Here is a 20433-nt window from a genome sequence, read left to right as displayed (position 1 = left end):
ATCTTACTGAATGGCATAAAACATCAAATTAAAATTATCTTTTTCAAAAGGAACATGATCTGCAGATGTTCTATAAGTTACAAATTATGCAACTTTGATCACATACTATGACATCAGTGATGTGGTCAGATGGGACTTTCCAAATTTTCATAACTTTAATGTGCTAAATTTATAATTGTTCAAATCTAAGCTAATAAACAAGGTAAATCAATAAAACATAGGGAGGCCAAGAATAAGACAGCTGAGGTCAGAACAGGCTTCTAGCCTACCTTTAATCATAACACGTGTGCAAACAAAGCTTAACGAACACCAACCTTTGAGTGAACAAGGACAGGGGTAGTGCTTCCATATTGCAGCTTTTAGGTAAAGGAGAAAGAAGATAATATTAGACAGTTACAAACTCTTTAACATACAACACACATTAGTTAAATCCAATCTTCATAACTGAGTGTTAAGAAAGCAGTTTTTAAATACAACACACATTAAAAGCCTCTCACAGTATAAAAACAGGAAGCATACCTGCCTTCACTACTCAAATAACATTCTCAACTTTCTCATGAATTATGCTGTTTAATCTGACAGGTTATGGTGACCATATCAGAGTATAACAATTACACCAGTGCTGGAGGTAATGCTGAAACACAACGCCTGCCGAGAGGGTCATAGGTAACAACTCCACTATTGGGCCTAGCACCATTTATTAACCAACAAACACGTCTTCTCATTGTAAGATTTGAGGTTTTCACAGCGGTGAGTATGAAGATTTCTGTCTTCTGGGTTGTTGCGCTGTGTAGTCTGGTCGATGTTGACCAACGTTTCAGAGGTCATACCGCCTCCGTCATCAGGGCAATGGTGAGTATGAAGATTTCTGTCTTCTGGGTTGTTGCGCTGTGTAGTCTGGTTTATGTTAACCAACGTTTCAGAGGTCATACTGCCTCCGTCATCAGGGCGATTCATCGCAACAACCCAGAAGACAGAAATCTTCATACTCACCATCGCCCTGATGACGGAGGCAGTATGACCTCTAAACATTGTTAAACATCGACCAGACTACACAGCGCAACAACCCAGAAGACAGAAATCTTCATACTCATCGCCCTGATGACGGAGGCAGTATGGCCTCTGAAACGTTGGTTAACATCAACCAGACTACACAGCGCAACAACCCAGAAGACAGAAATCTTCAAGTCTTCTCATTGCCCTCAATGTGTTACAACTTGTACAATGGTAACAACATCGACCGTACATATGTCTTGAGAAATTTTTGGCAGTAAACCTATTAAAATTAAATAACAAGAATAGCATTGAAATTACAACCACCTAACTACATTAAAAAAAACAGGATATGAACAACAGAACTTCTAAACTAATGTTTTTATACATTACATTATCAATACTTAGATACACTGATTTACCTTTTCTGTTCCAGAGGGAAGTAGTTGATTGTGTGGCAAGGCGACAGTACCCATCGATGAGGTCGGCCAAACTCTCAGCAACTTCCAGTGATGGACAGGTTATGGTGAGTGTCTCGGTGGTACCAGCTACCCGAAGCTGCACAACAGCTTTTCGATGCGTTTCACAGTCCGACACTAATGTCTGGATGGCCTGGATCCTATCAAACTCCGCCATTCGTGTTGGCTGAAACAGGAAGCACCTCTACTACACTTAAATACATGAAATTCTCAAACACAAAATTAGTCGATGCAACTTAGAGTAACAGTCAAGTTCAAGCCAAACATATCAAAGTAAATTAAGTTTATTTAACTTACAGTAGTGGCTCGATGAGTCATGTATGATATACCAAGATCAGGCCCTATGACTAGCTCTACTGGAATGGACCACCCTGACTGCAAAAGATCAATGGTGTGTACATTACTTGTCTTCATACTCACAAGTTTATTAAATATTAATACATTACACAATTCAGATAAATACTTACCCCAAGATCACAGCGAAACCTCTCCTGGTCGAAACGATAATGAGCTCGAAGGAGCTCAAAGAATTTGAACATACATTCAAGCTCAGAAAGAGCTGCCACCTTTTTGAAATGCTGCTGGATTAATTTTCGCAATGCCTTGGGCTTCATGCCATCTAGCACAGCTCTTGGCAAGAACTTGTGCAACCCAACCTAAATAATAGATAAACAAAAATTAAACCAACAAAAGTACTGTTTCAATCACCCATTGAATTAACCTCCATTCAATCAAGTGCATAAATTAATACACACAAGTTTGCAGTCCACAAATAATGGTGATTTCAAGGTCTGGACTATCAATTAAATTGCAGGGTCAGAGCAGGTAGCAAGTAGCATAAAGGAGGGTTTAATGAGAATGTAATCTCTGGATTTTATGTTACTTAATAAATTAATAATAAAACAGTAATTAAATAATGGTAGGCTGATAAAGAGGTGGTGTGACTAAATAAACACAGCTGTAAGAGGCTAAGTATAAGCTAATCCAAGAAGGTCATAAATAAGTAGATTAACTATATTAATCATTAGTTAATATACCGCTGTTATTTAAACTGCACAACAAAGATCACACTCATATGAGTAATTATATAGTTACTGGGATACTGGGAATGACCCGTTCTTCAAGTGCCTGAGCACTGCGGGTCCCAACTTTTTGTTGGCTCGATCTATGACATTCGGTAGGACTCCTTGGACGAGGGATCGGCCCGTCGCAAGGCCTCTACCTGTACACAGGACAGCGCAACACAGAAAAACGCGGACAAACATCCATGGCTTGAGTGGGATTCGAACCCACGGTTCCAGCGACCAGGCGGCAGAAGGCCCACGCCTAAGAACGCGCGGCCACTGTGGAACCCAATTATATAGTTACTGCTAATATTTCATTCATAATTTATTTTACACGTGGACATCTGCAACAAGTACCTCCAAATAACAAAGAAAATTCTGAGATTACTTTCATTATATAAAACATTTCTTACATTTTATTAAGTTTTTACCTCTCTTTCAAGATACTCCAAGTTTGATTTCTTGTCAAGGGCAATCTGTGGCATATCCTTGAAAAAATAACGAATTTCCAAGCAGCACAACTGAACGGCAACATCCTGGTCCAAAGCAGCATGGTCTGCACACAGGTAGTCGTTCCGCACCTAACAAAACACAAAAATAGTTCTCTTCAGAGATGTAGAAGATTCCTGACTAATTCTGCCATATAAATTCTTCCCTGGGCAACTGATACTTAAAAAGATAATCAAAACTTCCTTCTTTATTGAAACAATTAAGGCTATTTAACACACTGTCAACAGCTCAGACCATACACGGGTGACTCGCATTATACATGCATTCCCACAATTAGTCGTGTATATCAAAAACGCATAAAATAGGTGATGCATAACATGCACGTGGATTTTCTGAGACATACACCATGAGAGGCCTTAATTTGTAATGTTTTCAAAGTAGGGAAAGATGACAGTAAAGAGACTCGGGTACTACGGCAGTGGGAAACCAGTAGTAAAGGAGACACAGGTATTAAAAGCAACTAAGAAAATGCATCCCCTTTTACTTCCATGTCAACATGACAATATTACTGTAACTTTGCTGCCTATAATATGGCCTAAATATGATTAGTGACATGAACACAACACTAATCTTGAAACTATATCTGTCCTCAACTCTTGAGAGCAGGTGTCATGATTAAAACTCTGTTGAATATTATTTTATTGTCATATATTTTTCTGTGTCTAAAGAGCTAACACAATATATCTTAGGTGCTTGATAAGAAGGTTTTAACCCATTACAAACTAAGTTTAATTTAAGCCCTTCTAAGTGAGCAACAAGAACATATTAACTAATGAAGCTCACCTGATCATAGTAGTAGTAAAAGGTAACTCGATCCTTCTCATACAAATCAGTGAGATTCTGTGGTAAATAGCGTACCCTCAGCTCATATCGCCATTCCGAGTGTGGGTGTTTGCGCTCATACTTTTCTTGCACCTATTCATGTAAAGAAAAAGAACATTATGACATATAACAACATGGTATCAAGTCAATCTCAGAAGCTGTAACTGTTATGAAATGTGGTGTGCCGTAAGTGGAAACTGAAGCACTACTTTATTAGTTTTATGTGTTAAAGAAAACATTTTAATTAAACTTAACAAGCTGTCAGTATAACATTCTAAATAAGTGAATAACATGTTTCCAGACAAGGTTACTAATATAATACAATATATACAGTAGAACCTCTCCAAGTTGGACACTTGGGGTTCCACGAAAATGTGTCCAACTTACAGGTGTGTCCAAGATAGAGAGAAAGAGAAAAATCAGATTGTGGTTTAATGACAATATAATCTATTTACTTACATACACTAACTACTGTAGGCTTACTTGAATTAAGAATTAATAACAGTAGTATTAATAATAATCTTTTGAAGCCCACTCCCATGCACTGCACATTTCACCCCAGCCTCAATAACATTTTCTAAAGTTAATTCCACCAATTTTCGCTTCCCCATCGCAAAAAGAAAAATTCCATTTCTGTTCATACAGTCTGAACTCAAATGCAAGCACAGTGCTGATGGAGTTAAAACTGTGTCTTCTGCAATACTGTAGTCCAGTTAAGGGTTCAGCAAAAGAATAGTTAAACACTTGCAATGCATTCCAATGATGGGTTCAATGTCCATAAGATAATCCTCCAGAGAGGAGGCATTCATCAGCCAGAAATTCAAAATAACAAAATATGTGACTGAAAAAGTTTCCCTGAAAAGCATCGAAGTTAAGTGCATGAACCTGTCCAACTTACAACAAAAGGGGTGTTCAAGTTCCAGGATAAAGGAGTGTCCAAGATATAGGGTATTGTGGACATTTAAAATTATAGGATATTCGCCTGTTCCGATTAAAAGTGTCCACGATAAGGGGGTGTCCAACTTGAGGGGTTTTACTGTATAATAAAATACCTCACAGCTACTAAGCAGCCTTAGCAAAGTACTGAGTTTAGAATAGTATACCACTCTGTTATATGCACTAGGTCCAGTTCTTCAACTATCTGAAGTAGAGGTAACAATTTATTCTCAGTAATTAAGCTGACAAACTGTTGTTGTTTATACAGCACAATGTATTCAGGAAATGTATTTGTTAGATATGACAAAGGCACAACAAATAATACTCCTCATTGTGCTTTATAATGACGTGACTGGTCTACAGATCAATGACAGAAGTACCTGGTACATGGTGGTGTCCTGGTGCAACCAGTACACTTCCCCTGTGGGCGGGTGTTGTAACCTCATGGCATATAGGTGCTGATACGCCCGCTGTCCCGTGGCCAAGCGACTTGTTATCAGGGTTATGATACCCTACAGTAAAACAAAATGTGAGAATTATGGGTAAGCCCCATCTTCACAGGCAACCTGGTCACACAACTGAACAGAAACACAGAGGCCATATTCAGGGGGGTTATCGATTCGACACCTGCCCCTCAGGCAAATAGAATCTGAAAAGAGCATTTTATTTTAAAAATTGTGATTAGTACAATTCATATTACAATAAATGTTCTGTATCTCAATAGCAAAGTGCATATGAAGTCTGTGACAAGACAATAGTTCTGTCTGGAAAATGATTCTACCAGCATGCTACTGAACCGAGACCAGACAGAAGTGAAGACGAGAGTTTATACGATGCAGGAAACTGAAACATACATGTATAACCAATGAAAATTAACATCAATATTCTTTTGTTCTCTACCATTTTACAATGAATCAAGTCAACGTGCCTTGAATTTACTTGAATGTCCAAAGCTATCTTGGTGTTCTGTTCATTCTCATTCAGATAACATAAATCTAGCCTTGATTTATGTAACATCTCCTCTAATGATTTTACCCCAGTGTTCCCTTGTATTGGCTTGTTACTCATTCTCTCTCTTCATTACTCCAATCTCACAGATCACAATCCCAGCTGCTTTTATCTTCCCTTAAGTAAATGATTATGTGACTTAATTTTAAAATAATAATCCATGGCATAACAGCCCTCTGAGAGCCAAAGCCAACTAGCTGGCTGCTGGCCTCACGTTCACATGCCTAAGCAGAGATGAACGATCATCCAACCAGATATAGGGTGACGTATGGTCAGCACGACGAACCCCCAGCCATTGCTAGTTTTCCTGACCGGATTACGCTACCAATTGTAGCTCCCCAATTTCCTCACAATGCTGGGTTAGCACTGGTCCCATACACCGGTCGAGAGCTCATGAGAAATTTCTTTCCCCCGAGACTCAAACCAGCGCGCATTCCATGTCGCCGGTCCGAAGTATGATGCCTCAGACCGTGCAGCTATGGCGCGGAACACTTAATTTTAAAGCCTTCTCAAATAAAGATAGTAACTTAATTTGAATAAAAAAAACAATTTGAAATGGTCCTTCTAGATCACTTACTTTCAGATGCTATTTACATTCTCTTGTTCAATACAACCATATTCTTCACATGTCTGTACAGATGTTTAATTCCCTTTATACAAAAGTCAGTTGTAGTTTGAATTACATTTTGATTTAATATCGTTTTACAAAATGTTGGTATCACTTCTGTGCATATTCAATAAGTTAAAACAGTAGTGTTTATACAAGTTTCATAGAATTAAATGCTGCCAAAACTCTAACAGACATACAGACATCATCAGCGCTAACAATCTACACAAAGTCTACAGTAAAGTTATGACAATTAAAGGGATGCAGTGAGACAAGATGGCATCTCACTTCCTTGAGGTTTCTACAAAACCATCCAATTCCTTAAACAATGAATACAAAACAGCACAGTACCAAAACCACTACAGATGGAATCACAACATTTTGCACAGAAAAGCGAGAAGTGAGAAATGGATGTCTGAGGTATCTAGATCTACACAATAAGAGTTAAAAAATGTATTGATGCAAAAAATTATATGAAGATTTCCGTCTTCTGGGTTGTTGCGCTGTGTAGTCTGGTCGATATTAACCAACGTTTCAGAGGTCATACTGCCTCCGTCATCAGGGTGATGAATATCCTGATGACGGAGGCAGTATGACCTCTGAAACGTTGGTAAACATCTACCAGACTACACAGCGCAACAACCCAGAAGACAGAAATCTTCATTTTATTCATACTTCACTCTGTTTTTCTGTCCAGCTATAAATATACCACAGGACAGACTAATAAAAACTGAAAGGCCTACATGTTTATTCAAACTTCTAACATTGTTCAAATTGGACCAATTTCCTTCCTGGTTCTATATTTGGGTTTCACCCTATTCCCAATTCAAAACTATCTTTCCATCATCATTTGGAACAACCCACATGACCGATACACTTATAGTTTATAATTAATTATGTTATTTGGCATTTATGACATTAATGGTAAAAATGATAGTTTAATAAAGGACATGAAAAATATGGAAACCGAAGCACCTTTACAACATGAAAACCAGGAGAATTAGACGAGCTGCCTGTGAGTCCTCACCTTCACATCAATGGCATCTCCAAACTTAACCACATTGAAGCCACCATTGGGGAGATGCACCTTGAGTGTGGCTTTATCCAGGCGGTCAGGGCTCCCTGTGGCTGGCGGGGTGCCACAGCGGCCCTCTGGAGTGCTCATACCACCTGGCTGTAACTGTTGTTGCAGCTGCTGTTGTGTATGCTGTTGGGAGTTAGGATGAGATACTCCCTCATGTCTGCAAACATAAAATAAATATCCATAAATACAATATTATACAAAAACTTACAGTTCAGGAAAATGTTCACAAAAACAAAACAAATACTGGGATTACAAAGTGAAACTGATTCAGTAGGCAATAACAATAAAATGTACTCCAGATTCCAAATCAATTCTATGCTTTGGAACATAAATTTCAAAGCAAAATCTGTTTTTTACTGTTGCTTAGTTCTGAAAAAAAAATCCAGAAAAATACAAGATGATCCTCATGATTTCTGCCCACACCATAATACATTTACAGCCATAAAGTATTAACAACTTCACAGGCAGGACATACAGCACACAAGACCACAAGCACACACACACACACACACGTATTATTATTGCAAAATCTCAAGGGACAACATGGGAGAAATTACCACTGTTGAGAGGATAATATTTAGATAAATTTTGTGGTACCAGACTGCGTGACTATTCGTATGTCGGTGTAATGTTTGTATAAATCATGCTGCATTTGAAACTGATGTAAGTTAACTAATATTAAAATTATGTCATCAGCCTGCGCGCAACCAGATGCTGATTCGAAACTATAACCTGATTAATAATATTCACGTTGGAAGTTATGCGAGAATTAAAAATATTACAAACGTAAGTAAATTTTGCAGGATTATAATTTCCCTTACATTTCCACAATTCTTAGAGCCAGCCAGCAATATGCCAAGTTCACGCAGTGAAGTAAACGAAACACACGTGCGAATCACGTTCTGTGCAGATGCCCCACTAACCTAACCTAACCCAAGTTGACCACAACAACCGCGGATGACGTCATTATATCCGATTTTCGTAGCAAGATTATGGATGGACGGAAATTACTGAAATTTTGTATGGATGTATGATCTCTGTTAGTTACTGTATTACTTGAATGGTTGTTGTGAAAATGTTTTAAAAACCTCTAGTCTCGATTAAAAATGTTTTCATATTATTTCTAGAGATCGCCACAAGATGACGCATCGATTCGTTTTCGGACACCTATAGTCAAACGACCCTACTATCGAATGAAGTCCGTGTTCGTATATTAGTGACACCTGCCGTATTTCACGCAACATATATTTCAGAAAATATATGCAATGTTGGTTAAACTGTTACTGGCTAAATGTATATGATCATTGCCTTGCACTGTAAACAAACGACATCTAGTATTGCTTTTAGTCTTCATAAGGTAGGACGTCAAACATTTAGCGGTTGTTACGTTATTTCAAACGGAAGTGGCGGCGAGAAGAACGATCCTCTTTGAAAACATAGTAAAACATAGCTGTGTGCGAGTGCACAGAAGTGTTTGTTATTCAGTGTACTTGACGAATCTGTGTATCTAGTATTACGTAAGCAAAATGGCGAAACGTCATATCGTTTGTTTACATCAGGTGTTTGGTGACGTAATGGTTAGTGATTATTTTATTATCTCAACGTAAATTATAACTCGAACGATTATGTGTGATGAGATAAGGCGTAATGATATAATTATCAGTACGCATCTCAACTGAAGACTGCAGTGCCTCACGAAATATGCCTGGAAATGATTAACATTAAGTTACGTAAACATCACGATGAAAAGTGTCGGTATAATATCTGTATCAACCATGTACATTAAATAAATTTCTGTCTATTTCAATAAATTGTTTGATTTATGGCATCAAGATAAACTCGATTTAAAGACCAGAACAAATTGCATTGCTGCACCACCAGCAAGTTTCCTCAAAAACAAAATCTATTCCTAAGCAAAACGTTTAACGAAAATATAAAACGAACCATAAAGGTCAACTCGGAGGCAGGTCTCCTGTTCTGGTTTGGTCATTTTTATTTTAATCTGTATAGGAATTAATCAGAATAGCTGGTAATTTTGCAAAATATTTTCCATCTTTGTTGACAAACTTATGAATATTTATCCCAGAGTAGTAGTGCCCAACTTCACTGTGATATATATTGCAGGCATATTTTCACATTTACAGCGGGCAGATCGTATAGAATGGACGAGAGTGGGTGTTATTGTCTAGGAGTGGCGGTGCTTTTTTCACGACTTGCCTCATCGGTCGTGGGCTGAGGCATGGAGAGGAAGGCCATTTCAGACGGTCCCAAGTTCCTGCAGCATTGTCTTTAGTTTCGCTAGTTTATTACGCTGCTCGCAGCCTTTCGTATTACAGCGGGGAAGATTGGATTACGACCGCTCTCATTCTTAAGCCGCAGCAGTAAAAAAGTGAAGACGCCAGACGAATTGAAATTTTTCTGGGGCTGGAGAATGTGCAGACTGGAAGGGGATGAAAGTGGTAAGATGAGGCGGGATGTACCACCAAACAAATTGGCTCAACAGGAGACCGATCTCTTACTGGGAGGTAGGGTTTAGAAAGCGGATGATGATGATGATGATAACAATAAGACGAAGAATATTTTGCCATTATGCCCTAAATAAGGCTTAAAAATTCCAAAAAGAAAAAACCCTCAAGTTAGAGGATTTTTTTTAAAGAAAACTCTACGTAAACAGAACAATGTTTGAAGAAGAATGCCTTCTTGGATACCATGAGGATCTGAAATGTTCCTTAAAATGTTTGTCTCGACATTCCACAGAACTGAATATTACAGATTCTTTGGCCATAATAAAGCGGAGGAAATGTGACAAGTTTTGACTGAACTTCATCTTCAATTCTGTGGAATAAACGCAGACAATACTACATACTATTTTAAAACAGGACTTCGCAATGAGACAGGATGTTTTTGCTGCACGAATCCTCATCAGAAGAACTGGTGCTGTACGATCACATCAACGGCACACTTCTAAACACATTTTAACATTAACTCCGTCATTTAATCCACCAATCCAATTCGCTTCGCTACAAGCCACTTCCGTCAGAACCATTCTATTAACATCCTCAGACCTCTGGTCTCTTTCTTTAAATTATCTTCTAAAAGACTTCACGACAGAAATGTTAGACTGCGGGTTTTTTAATTTATCTCCAACCAAAGGCACCACATTCGGCCTTTCGTAACGACTTTCATTTATATTAAGAATAACAGGTTAAAGTGTTCCGTAAAAGCTGTATTTCTTTCTTCACATACTTAATCTCTCTCAGAACCAAACGCGGCCATTACTAACCTGTGTTAGCATTCTTTCAACTGGGTTCGTCAGGAAAGGTGCAATGGCAGAACAATCTCCAATGAAACCTTTTGATATGACGTTTACCGAAATAGATCAGCTGGTGTTCATATTACTTGTGGCCGAAATTGAAAAGGCGGACACGAGAAACTTACTAACACAGCTCGATACACGATCCCGAAGTAAAAATGATTCAAGTTTAATTCCGATATTGAAACATCTCTCTTCCTGTGTATCCTGATAACTCATTACCTACATGCTTTCTTGACGTCCATTCATAGAAATATCTTGTAGTTATACAGCATGATTTTTACGAATGTTGCACTCATGACAAACTTATGACTGATATTCACTACCACGGTCTTGCTAGATACGAATAAATTTCTTTTGTTTTCGTATTTAGCACGGGCATCACACGGAAACATATAGTAATACACCAGGGTCTTGTGAAAAGTACTTGGACGTGTAAAGCTGATTCAAAACTTATGGTGTTAACATTCAAGTTTGGGACAGTGAAGGCCACCCAGTACAGCGAGATTATTACGTGTAACAGTGGCCTATGTCTCAGCACACAGTCAACGCTCTCCAGATCACTGTATGACTCTTTCCTGTTTTGTTCTAAAAACAATAAATCGTTAACGTTCTATGAAAACACACTCGCGCAAAAATTCCGGTGTCAAAATTGAAAAATGCACTGAACACATCAAAAACATTTTGGGGCAACGTACAGGATAAAGTCGGTAAAGTTTCTTTGTATCACTCTGCCTTTCCAACAGGCCGATAGTGTGCCATTGCTGTCATAACAGTGAACATTCCATCAACTCGCTCCTTGGCAGCGGTACATACCATTCTATCGTGGCCTGAATGAAACGCCGTGTTTCGACACTCAACATCAGGGCTTCAGAATCGAGCCTACAGGCCGTTTTACAACCTGATTCCTCTTCTGCACAACAGAACTAATTTTAAAACTGACACCCTGTCTCAATTTTGATTTAGAATCGAATGAGATGACGGGCTGATCCTTCACAATGGACTGCAAAGGGCAAGAGGTCACTGCCTACGTCAAAAGTTATCTCAGCCATGAAAAATCACGTTACCTCTTCCGGTACTAGCCCGAGCTTAACTACTTTTATTTCATCGAAATATCCTCCACAGTCCATTACAAGCAAACTACAGTGCGTCCACAGACAAAGTTAAACGCAAATGTCACTTCCGGCTCCCAGCAGGAATTGGGATTTTGTTGATTTTGTGGAAGGATAATTGACTCACATCGAGGAAACCTCGTAGCGCTTAGCTGTGAGTCATGCAGTTCCCGCCGGAAAGTGATAGAATGAACAAGATACGCTGACAGGTCAGTTTGAGTCTGGAGTATCGAATCTGCCTCAGCACTGCCAGTTCAGATACTTGATATTCCTCGGCAGACTGGTCCAAGACACTTCTTCATACACTTCACATACTCATTCTGACGTCATCCAACATATTCGTGAAACTGACAGCTAATATTTAATACTACACCAAAAATTCAATTTGCACTCGCGATGTACTGAAAAGGAGTGTTTGGTTTAAGATACACGTCCGCCAGGTGTGAGGCTATGAATTAGCTGAAAGTCGACCGGGAATCAGCTACATGACAAGATATTTGAAGGTCAGACAACACTTCCGATGGCGCACAATTAACAAGTACTGCTGCTGTCTTTAAATATATCAGCACTGTCAAATTCAATTATATTTATCGCCGCGGTGAGAACCTCAAATCTTACTCTTCGCATTTTCACCGCTATAAACAAACTTCACGTCCAAAGAATAATGTAAAACTGTAAAATATACGTAATCCGAATTTGAATAGTTTACCCGTTTTAACTACACACGGTAAAACATAAGGATACATGAAGAAGGAAGGGACAATGGTGTACAGGTTTACTATGTAAGCTGTTCAAACCATGTGCGCCATCTCGCAGCGAAATGACGGGACATGAATGTATACCGAATACCGGTTTAGTGGTTAATAACCCTGCTCCATACTCAAGAGATACCGGAATACGTTTCGACTGTCAGATGAGGAATCTGTTATTCTGACTGACGTTTATACCTTCAAAATACGGTGTAACTACATGTACCATATGCTGTAGCGAGTGGTAACACTACATTTCACCCAAAGAGTGTATTTATGGGTTTCGCGCTATTCTCAGAATAAACAGCTATTAATTTCCTAAACAGCATGAACCAACTAGCCTTTTTAATGGTGGTAAGTCGTATTTTATTTGTGGCAGAACAGACTTTTAAATATCATTTAAATGAACTTGGGCTTCAATAGTTACAGTGGCTTTTCTTAGACACTCCACTAAGACTGCATCTCAAAACTAATCCTCATCGCATCCCTACACGTCCCTAAAAATCATTAATACTCTTGTAATTTCTCATCCCATTCTACATAACCTAAGTACTTGACACAATGTCACTTCCAGGCAAATTCATGGGTAGTACGTTAAAGTAGGTCACGACCGCTTCCTTATATATCCCTTGCAATTCATTATTCATCCATCTGCCATGGCAAGTTGCTTTCTCAGATTCGTTCAACGCATGTAAACAAACGTAATGTGTTCCCAACGTAAGAGAATGCTACATGCCAGCAATTCCAGTAGGCGGACGAGACCTACCGCAGTTGTGAAGGCTGTCTGGATTCCAAACAAAGCACATCAACACCTAAGTCATTATAGAAATTCACCTCCAATTAACTGTACTCCCAACACCGACTCACAGGACCGGTTACAGTCACAGGAAATCTGGGCATAAATTAAAGACACTTGAGAAAAGAGAGTTGATGACCAGTTCAGACCATAGTAGTCTAAACTGAGTCGTAAAGACTTTGGCAATTTGCTGAACTGACTCAGGGAGACAAAGCGGTGCCTTCTGCAACGCATACGAACAGACAAGGTGGGACGATGCCCGACCTCAGGCAGGATGTGGCACTTGTAAAATTCCGTAACTGAAATCAAAGTTAACCAGAACTCAAATCGCACATGTTAACGTCTGCATCTGCTGGCTACTTGGTTACTGCATTATCTGTATCAACTGCTAAGGTTGAGGAGCTCTGAATCGCACACTGTACGGATTTGGGTAACAAAGCGGTGGGTAAGAAAGCAGCCGTGACCAATTTTAAAGTAACCTGCAGTACAACTGGAAAAACTGGGAATGCCACTAAATACTTATAAGATTCGAACAAGGTTCCACTCAAACGCAAACTGTACTCGTTACCACTTCGCTAACTAGCTCTGTAATAAAAACGAGGGTTCATTATTTATAGTAGATTAACGCAAAGGGCGAATCCGATGCAATGATCTTCATAGATTTCTTGATCAAGCCATGTCTAAAATTAAGGATGCCATATTAGCATGCAATGCGCCTTTAGACTTTTGAAGACATCAACATACTGAGGTTGGCCATTTGTAGTCTAATTTCCTTTCTTAACTTAAGGTAAATAAGTAAACTAACGAGATGATCGTGATATTTGCGTATGTGTGAGATACCTCTCATTAAACTTTTGAATCAAGTTACCAATTTTCACGAACGTTATGCCACTGGCGATCTACAATCGGTAATACTAACACAGCGGACGTACAAACTCGTGGTATAAGAGCTATGGAACATTGTCCAGTAAATTTCTGTACGACATAAAACAACACGACTGTCGTAGGAAATATTTATTTACTTCATGTTTTGATAGCGATATCTAACGGATCATTGGAGCTAGGAATATGAAATTTTGTTTTAAGGTACGTTATATAAATCCTAAAAAATTACGTTTTTTTATAACTTCACAACTAAGAGCTTAATGCAGACATCAATCACCTCTGAAACGCCTATGAACTTATATCAGACCACGCGACGTAACAACCCAGAAGAGAACCATCTACAATTCCAAGTCTGAGCAGTTTAGCCATATAAGAGACTACATTCATTCCGCACCTGCAGAGCAGGTCAACCCGAGAAACACTCATTTTCACGTAAAAGTAGGACACGACCTACGTCATCAAGTTATTACGCGCCGGTAAGTTTCTGAAAACGGAATGCAAACCAATTATCATAGCGGGACTTTTACGTAATTCATCATGGAACACTGTTGGTCAATCCACAGTCACACCCAACTTAATCGAGCAGATTGGCGCAGCGGCAGAGCGCCTGTCTCATACGCTTCTCGGAGTCACTAATTTGGCATATTATAGGACGTCTACTAGTCGTATTAATATGCAAAAGGACTTAGGACTTATCCTAAAACGAGCCACACCAATAGCGAGTGCGTTTAATGTTAAACTATGACATTGACTCCTGTATAACACTACAGCAGAAAAATGTCAGAAAGATGCAGGAGTCTGCAAGGAACAGCAAGGAGCCCACCGTCATGATTATATCTGGAGTCCAAATTTCTCCAGACGTACAGTGCCAGGGGCAGTGAACTCAATACGAGATATGTGCACTATCATTCCATTGCTGCGAGTCTATTTATAGGATTCTATTCTTCACACATTAATACTTTTCGACTGCTTGCTTGTACACACATATAGTGTGTCCCAAAAATGTGTATACACACAACCATTACATTCGGTTCAGCACTGTGTATACATCTCTTTTGGGATATTCTGTATATACAGGGCTTCCCAAACACGACCAGCCGATCTCGTCTCTGGGATAAGTTGTACATACATTCACAAAAATTTCAAATTTATAAACTTTTTTCCGTTTTTATATTTTTCTAATTAGTTAACATATCTTAAAGAATAGTGCAAATGCTGACTGAGGAGTTTGTGTAAAAAGAACTGCATTAGTACCAATTTGGCCAATTTTAATTAGAGTTGCCATCTTATAGGCTAAACCTGCACTCATAAAGGGGCAATATCATTCCAGAAAGAAAAATAGTGTTAGTCTGTAAGAAAATGAGTGGTAAAATGTGTTTTTCTGCTTGTACACCTATATTTTTCAAACAAAAACTAGTGTCAATTTGATTTACGTAAACGTATACTGCCAGCGAAACTGTAAATATATTCCTATATTGCAAGACATGTAAATGCACTGATTTTCAATGGTTCAGATGCTGGAAAAAATTTCTCTTTGACTCCCCCCCCCCCCCAAATTTAAATCTGGACTTGTGTCGCTATCCACACAAACCCCTTAACTGTGGCCGACGTGCCATTTGAGAATTGTTAGCGTTTGACAGCGAAACAAGACCTTTCATTAATCATGCAACAATATTAATTTGTTTAAGGTTCATGTTCACGGTCTTGACCCTAGCAGTCAAGTGTCGGCCAGGAATACCATTCGAAAATTCACTGTGCATTTTCTTATCGCGATGTGTCACGAGTCGGTAACTACAGAAGTTTTGTTTGGGCGAGGCTGCGATACACAAACATTTCCATATAAAAACAGCCCTTTTGTGTAAAAATGCAAAAAAAAATTGTATGTGCTCCATGCAACACCACTCCCCACGATCGATAGACCTGCTACTGGTGGTAATTACACGAGACTACCACAGTATAGGTCTACGTTAAATCAACAACAGAAACGAAGGCTAATAACAAAAAATATTGTACATGGAGAAATTTCTTTTTAAGCTGGGGAACGTGTTTGGTTCCCATGTTCCGAACAGAACAATTTCACTCGATCTGTAAGCACCGAGCATATGTAGCTACTATTTGCTTTTCTGTTATACATCCATCCCGAATTTAAACTATGCACATGCATTATTTCGGTTTAGTCATGAATCTTGAAACGTATCTTAAATTCTATTTCGTCAATATCAGCACCCTACCTAACAACTACCGAGTAATCATTTTGTGAAGGTTAGAGCGTAGAGATGGCCGTTCAACTCCGTCTAATGCCAGGGTTAAGGACGTGTGGAGCTTCACTTCCGATCTCCATACGTTTTCAAGGGATAATGCTTGGGCAGTGGTCCACTATAAACCACACATCAGGGGAATCTCAAGCAGTCCCTTCTAACATTTCTCTTCGTACTTAAAATTAGAACTTGACATAAAATCCATGTGTCACATACAGGTCTTAGCTGTTATACCAGTTTCTGAAACACGTAATACCCCCATGCAGTATAAATCAATACCGCAGATCGGGGCTGACTGACGAAACAACATTTTTAACTCAATGTACTCTGAGATTTCATGTTCTCACGAAAGCGAGTATGAAGATGGTTTATTCTCTGGAATGTTGCGCTGTGTAATCACGAGGAAATTAACTGACCGACCGTGTCACTGCCGATGATAGAGATTGTCAGCACCTCTGAAACGTCTGCAACATCCCAAAGAACAGCCATCTTCCACGTTTACTAACTCTTTATCAAGAACTGATTTGTCTCTCCATGAAAAAAACATCAATATCAATAAAGGATGAAAAATCTCAAAGAACGTAGACCTATTTAAAATATATGTTATTTAGATTAAAATAAACGTTTCCACCGCACATTCTCCGAATTAGATATTATAATTATCGTATGTATTTATACTACACTAAGACAGTTCCACCTACCTTCCAACATGAAACCGCCAAGAATTATTCGCTTGTTCCTTCGCATATCTATCGACACAGTGAAGAGAGCAGAGGAGTTTGGCGGCAAAATGCTGGCACTGTTGTTCTCTCACACTGCCATGTCTGTTGCTGTTTACGTTCATATACTGAGCGTAGTATCTTGCTGGTGGCGCATTGTCCACATTTCCACGTTTCACAAACTCCAGCATCGTTTCAAGTTTCCTTCTTACAAATATGTCAATTCATCACGCGCCCACTGCTAACAGATCCATAACACTGTATGTTCACATTCTGCAGGTCCTGAAGCCTAACTCACACGTTCTATGGTCACCTCTTCGTCGACTTTCCTTCTGGGAAAGCAATTTCACTGTACCATTTAATATCGGGCGTTATCTTGCGTTTTCAGTCAAATCGTTCCGCATATTTCTGCTCTACTTAATTCTCACAAACCGTTCCGCTTTGCTATTTAGATCGCATCTCACCACAACCTACGATCGGGGAGGCGATATTCTGACTATAAACAATAAAAACAGATGTTTACTATGAAATAAAAATATAAATTTAAAAAAACAGATATAAGAACACTATACCTCGTGACAGTTTAATGGTACTTTATAATTACAATAAAATATTCAAAAGATCGTTCATATAATTATTACTGATATCGTGGGATATTTTACGATTCGTTCTAGTCAATAAACTTCACCTTCGCCAACGCGTAATCTGAACAACAAATACGTATATTTTAACAAGTTGTTGTAAACTGATACCGAATGGACTCACCTATGGGGCGTCTGATTCTGCCAATGATACGTAAGTTTTAATAAATGAGCCGCCTTTGCTAAAACAGGATCCATTACAGACTTCAGCTATAGTATGTATTTCATAACAATCCTGATACTCTACTAGGATTTACTACCCAAAGGATGAGTGTCAGAACTCCTTTTAGTCCTATTTTCCTATCTGTGTAACAAGTTTATAACTTCGCTCCGTGTTCCTGACCTAGCGTAATTTATCCACACGCGAAGAAGCATCCAGCGTTTTCTGCATAATACCTGCATCAAATCTATGATCAACAACCTAGCATGCTGAATTTATCACACTACAGAACAATAAACGTTTTACAGGCTCAGTCGTTTGAAGTTCTATTAGTGAGAACATTTAACAAAATTTTCAGAATCGTAAAATTTTATGACGACTTTCTTCGGGATGTTGCGTCGTGTAGTCTTGGTAGTTTACCGCCTCCTTAGTATCGTGATGATATAGGCAGCAACCATCTCTGAAACGTCGGGAAATTTCTACCAGACTACACGGCGCAACTACCCAGAAGTCAGCCATCTTCATACCCATCGCCGTGAAAACCTAGAATCTCATCTTATGATATTATTCATTCAACGAATGTTCACTATAGTCGCAACATAACAATCAAAGTAAGTAAAGTAAGTAACTCCGTGGAGAAGAATCCTTGAAAAGCCATCACTCAAAACTCTTACTTACTGTGAGATGCCTGATGATTTTATACACTCACGAACCCGCTCACCTAGTAAATGTTAAAGCGCTATACAAGGCAGAAGTTTTTTCTTTAAAGAAACTGTTTGGACAATACCCAACAAAGAAATTACAATGTACGCCCTTGGTTCATTACTTCCTGTATCTTATCCTCCAAAACAAAAGTACTACGACAAATTTATAACGAACCTTTTTTGCCCAAAAGTAACGGCACATGCCAAGGTTCACAGCCCGCAGTGCTCAGGAAACGTGACTCAGCAGTCGTATCCCGCAACACAGACACATTTATCAAGCAGGTGTGGTGTATTTTAGGATTCCGAAGGACGATACCTCGTTTAAATTTTTTATAAATTAGTTTTGCCCGTTCTTTTATATGGAGATAAAATAGCACCCAAAAATATCTGTATCCACAACAAATATTTTATAAGACTTAAAAGTTTTCACTCGATGAAATCTTGTCGAGTAATAAATCCAGTGTGGATCTTATGAAATCTCAAGGTTCATTACCGTGTTCACAAGAGCTCGCCCTGAGCCAGATGACTCCAATGCACACATCTGATTTCCCTAACAAGTACGACCCATTTTAATATCTTCCCTTCAGGCTTCCATATCAAAATTTTGTACGTATTTCTCATATCTTTCACGAATCTCTCCGCATATAAAAAGTACTTTTCGTCAAACTTCTCAGCCATAAAATGTTACTTTCATTTTAGTTACGGCCCTCTGCGCACGCGTATAAAGCAAGTCGGGAGAATGATGCGGTGTGCTAACCATTCGCCTATCGACTCATCTACGAAGAATCACCTGAGACACGCCCCATTATTATCGTGAACCGGGAACGACTGTCAAAATCATGAGCCCTTTCCTTATAACCCGGATATTCTAAACCAACAGGTAGCGACGGACGCTACGACCCCTGCAGGCAAACATTTTGTCAGTACCGTCCGAATGAGAATAATCATGGCTGATGTGTGGGCTTTAAAGCTGTACATACTTTACAGGAGTATCTGGGAACTAGATAAACCATTTAAAATTGCTGAAGAAGCACATTTCTGCTGCGAAATTTCGTATTACTGTGACTGGATGAATTTTAAGTTTGCTGTGAAGACAGCCAACGTAACACTACAATAGGACGGACCAACACCTACTTCGAGGATCACAGCTATTGCATCTACCGTTAGATATTCAAACCTAAATGCCGTATGATTTTATTGGGTTCTCCATGAATTTACCTTTCATCTAAATCTCCTGAACTTACTCACCCCAACATAACTCGGAGTACAAACTGTGAACATGCAACATCCATTATTCTCATGTTAGGTTATCAACTTTTAAAAGTCCAAACACACGAATGGATGTTATCTCAAAGTGAAAACTAGCGTTAAGTTACGAGGAAAGAAAGTGGTTGGTAAAATCACTAAGCATTTAAATGGAGTTAGTAAAACGAAGAAATATACGAACAGAAGTCATCGGGACTGAAAACTGGTCTCTCGAGAGATGCGCTAATTGTGCCATAGCTGTACGTCAACTGTTTTAGAACTACACGATTTCACACATAACAACAATTCCGACGAGCAACTATGTGCTTCTTTGTTCTTCAGAATGGA

The 20433-nt window shown here is 39.0% G+C and overlaps 1 protein-coding gene across 15 annotated transcripts in view; it reads right to left on the bottom strand.

Annotated features, from left to right (window-relative positions):
• Positions 1-20433, bottom strand: part of Fak (protein tyrosine kinase 2 Fak) — a 93935-nt gene that overhangs the window by 17162 nt on the left and 56340 nt on the right. For 7 of the 15 annotated variants that reach the window (XM_022071100.1, XM_087342911.1, XM_087342910.1 and 4 more), the window contains 8 exons: positions 7447-7660; positions 5185-5316; positions 3830-3961; positions 2968-3117; positions 1940-2128; positions 1770-1847; positions 1416-1656; positions 315-356 (listed from right to left, as the gene is read on the bottom strand). In XM_022071100.1, the coding sequence (XP_021926792.1) occupies positions 315-356; positions 1416-1656; positions 1770-1847; positions 1940-2128; positions 2968-3117; positions 3830-3961; positions 5185-5316; positions 7447-7584 (1102 nt within the window). In that variant the 5' untranslated portion in view covers positions 7585-7660. Of the gene's footprint in view, positions 1-314; positions 357-1415; positions 1657-1769; positions 1848-1939; positions 2129-2967; positions 3118-3829; positions 3962-5184; positions 5317-7446; positions 7661-8324; positions 8558-17317; positions 17832-20433 lie in introns of those variants that run through there. The other 8 variants (XM_022071091.2, XM_022071090.1, XM_022071094.1 and 5 more) reach the window with 5 other exon arrangements.

This window comes from Zootermopsis nevadensis, unplaced genomic scaffold, assembly GCF_977971745.1.
Source record: "Zootermopsis nevadensis isolate Lab colony 2312 unplaced genomic scaffold, Znev_1.0 Znev_ptg000004l, whole genome shotgun sequence".
Lineage (NCBI taxonomy): Eukaryota > Metazoa > Arthropoda > Insecta > Blattodea > Termopsidae > Zootermopsis > Zootermopsis nevadensis.
This window is presented reverse-complemented; position numbering and strand designations above follow the sequence as displayed.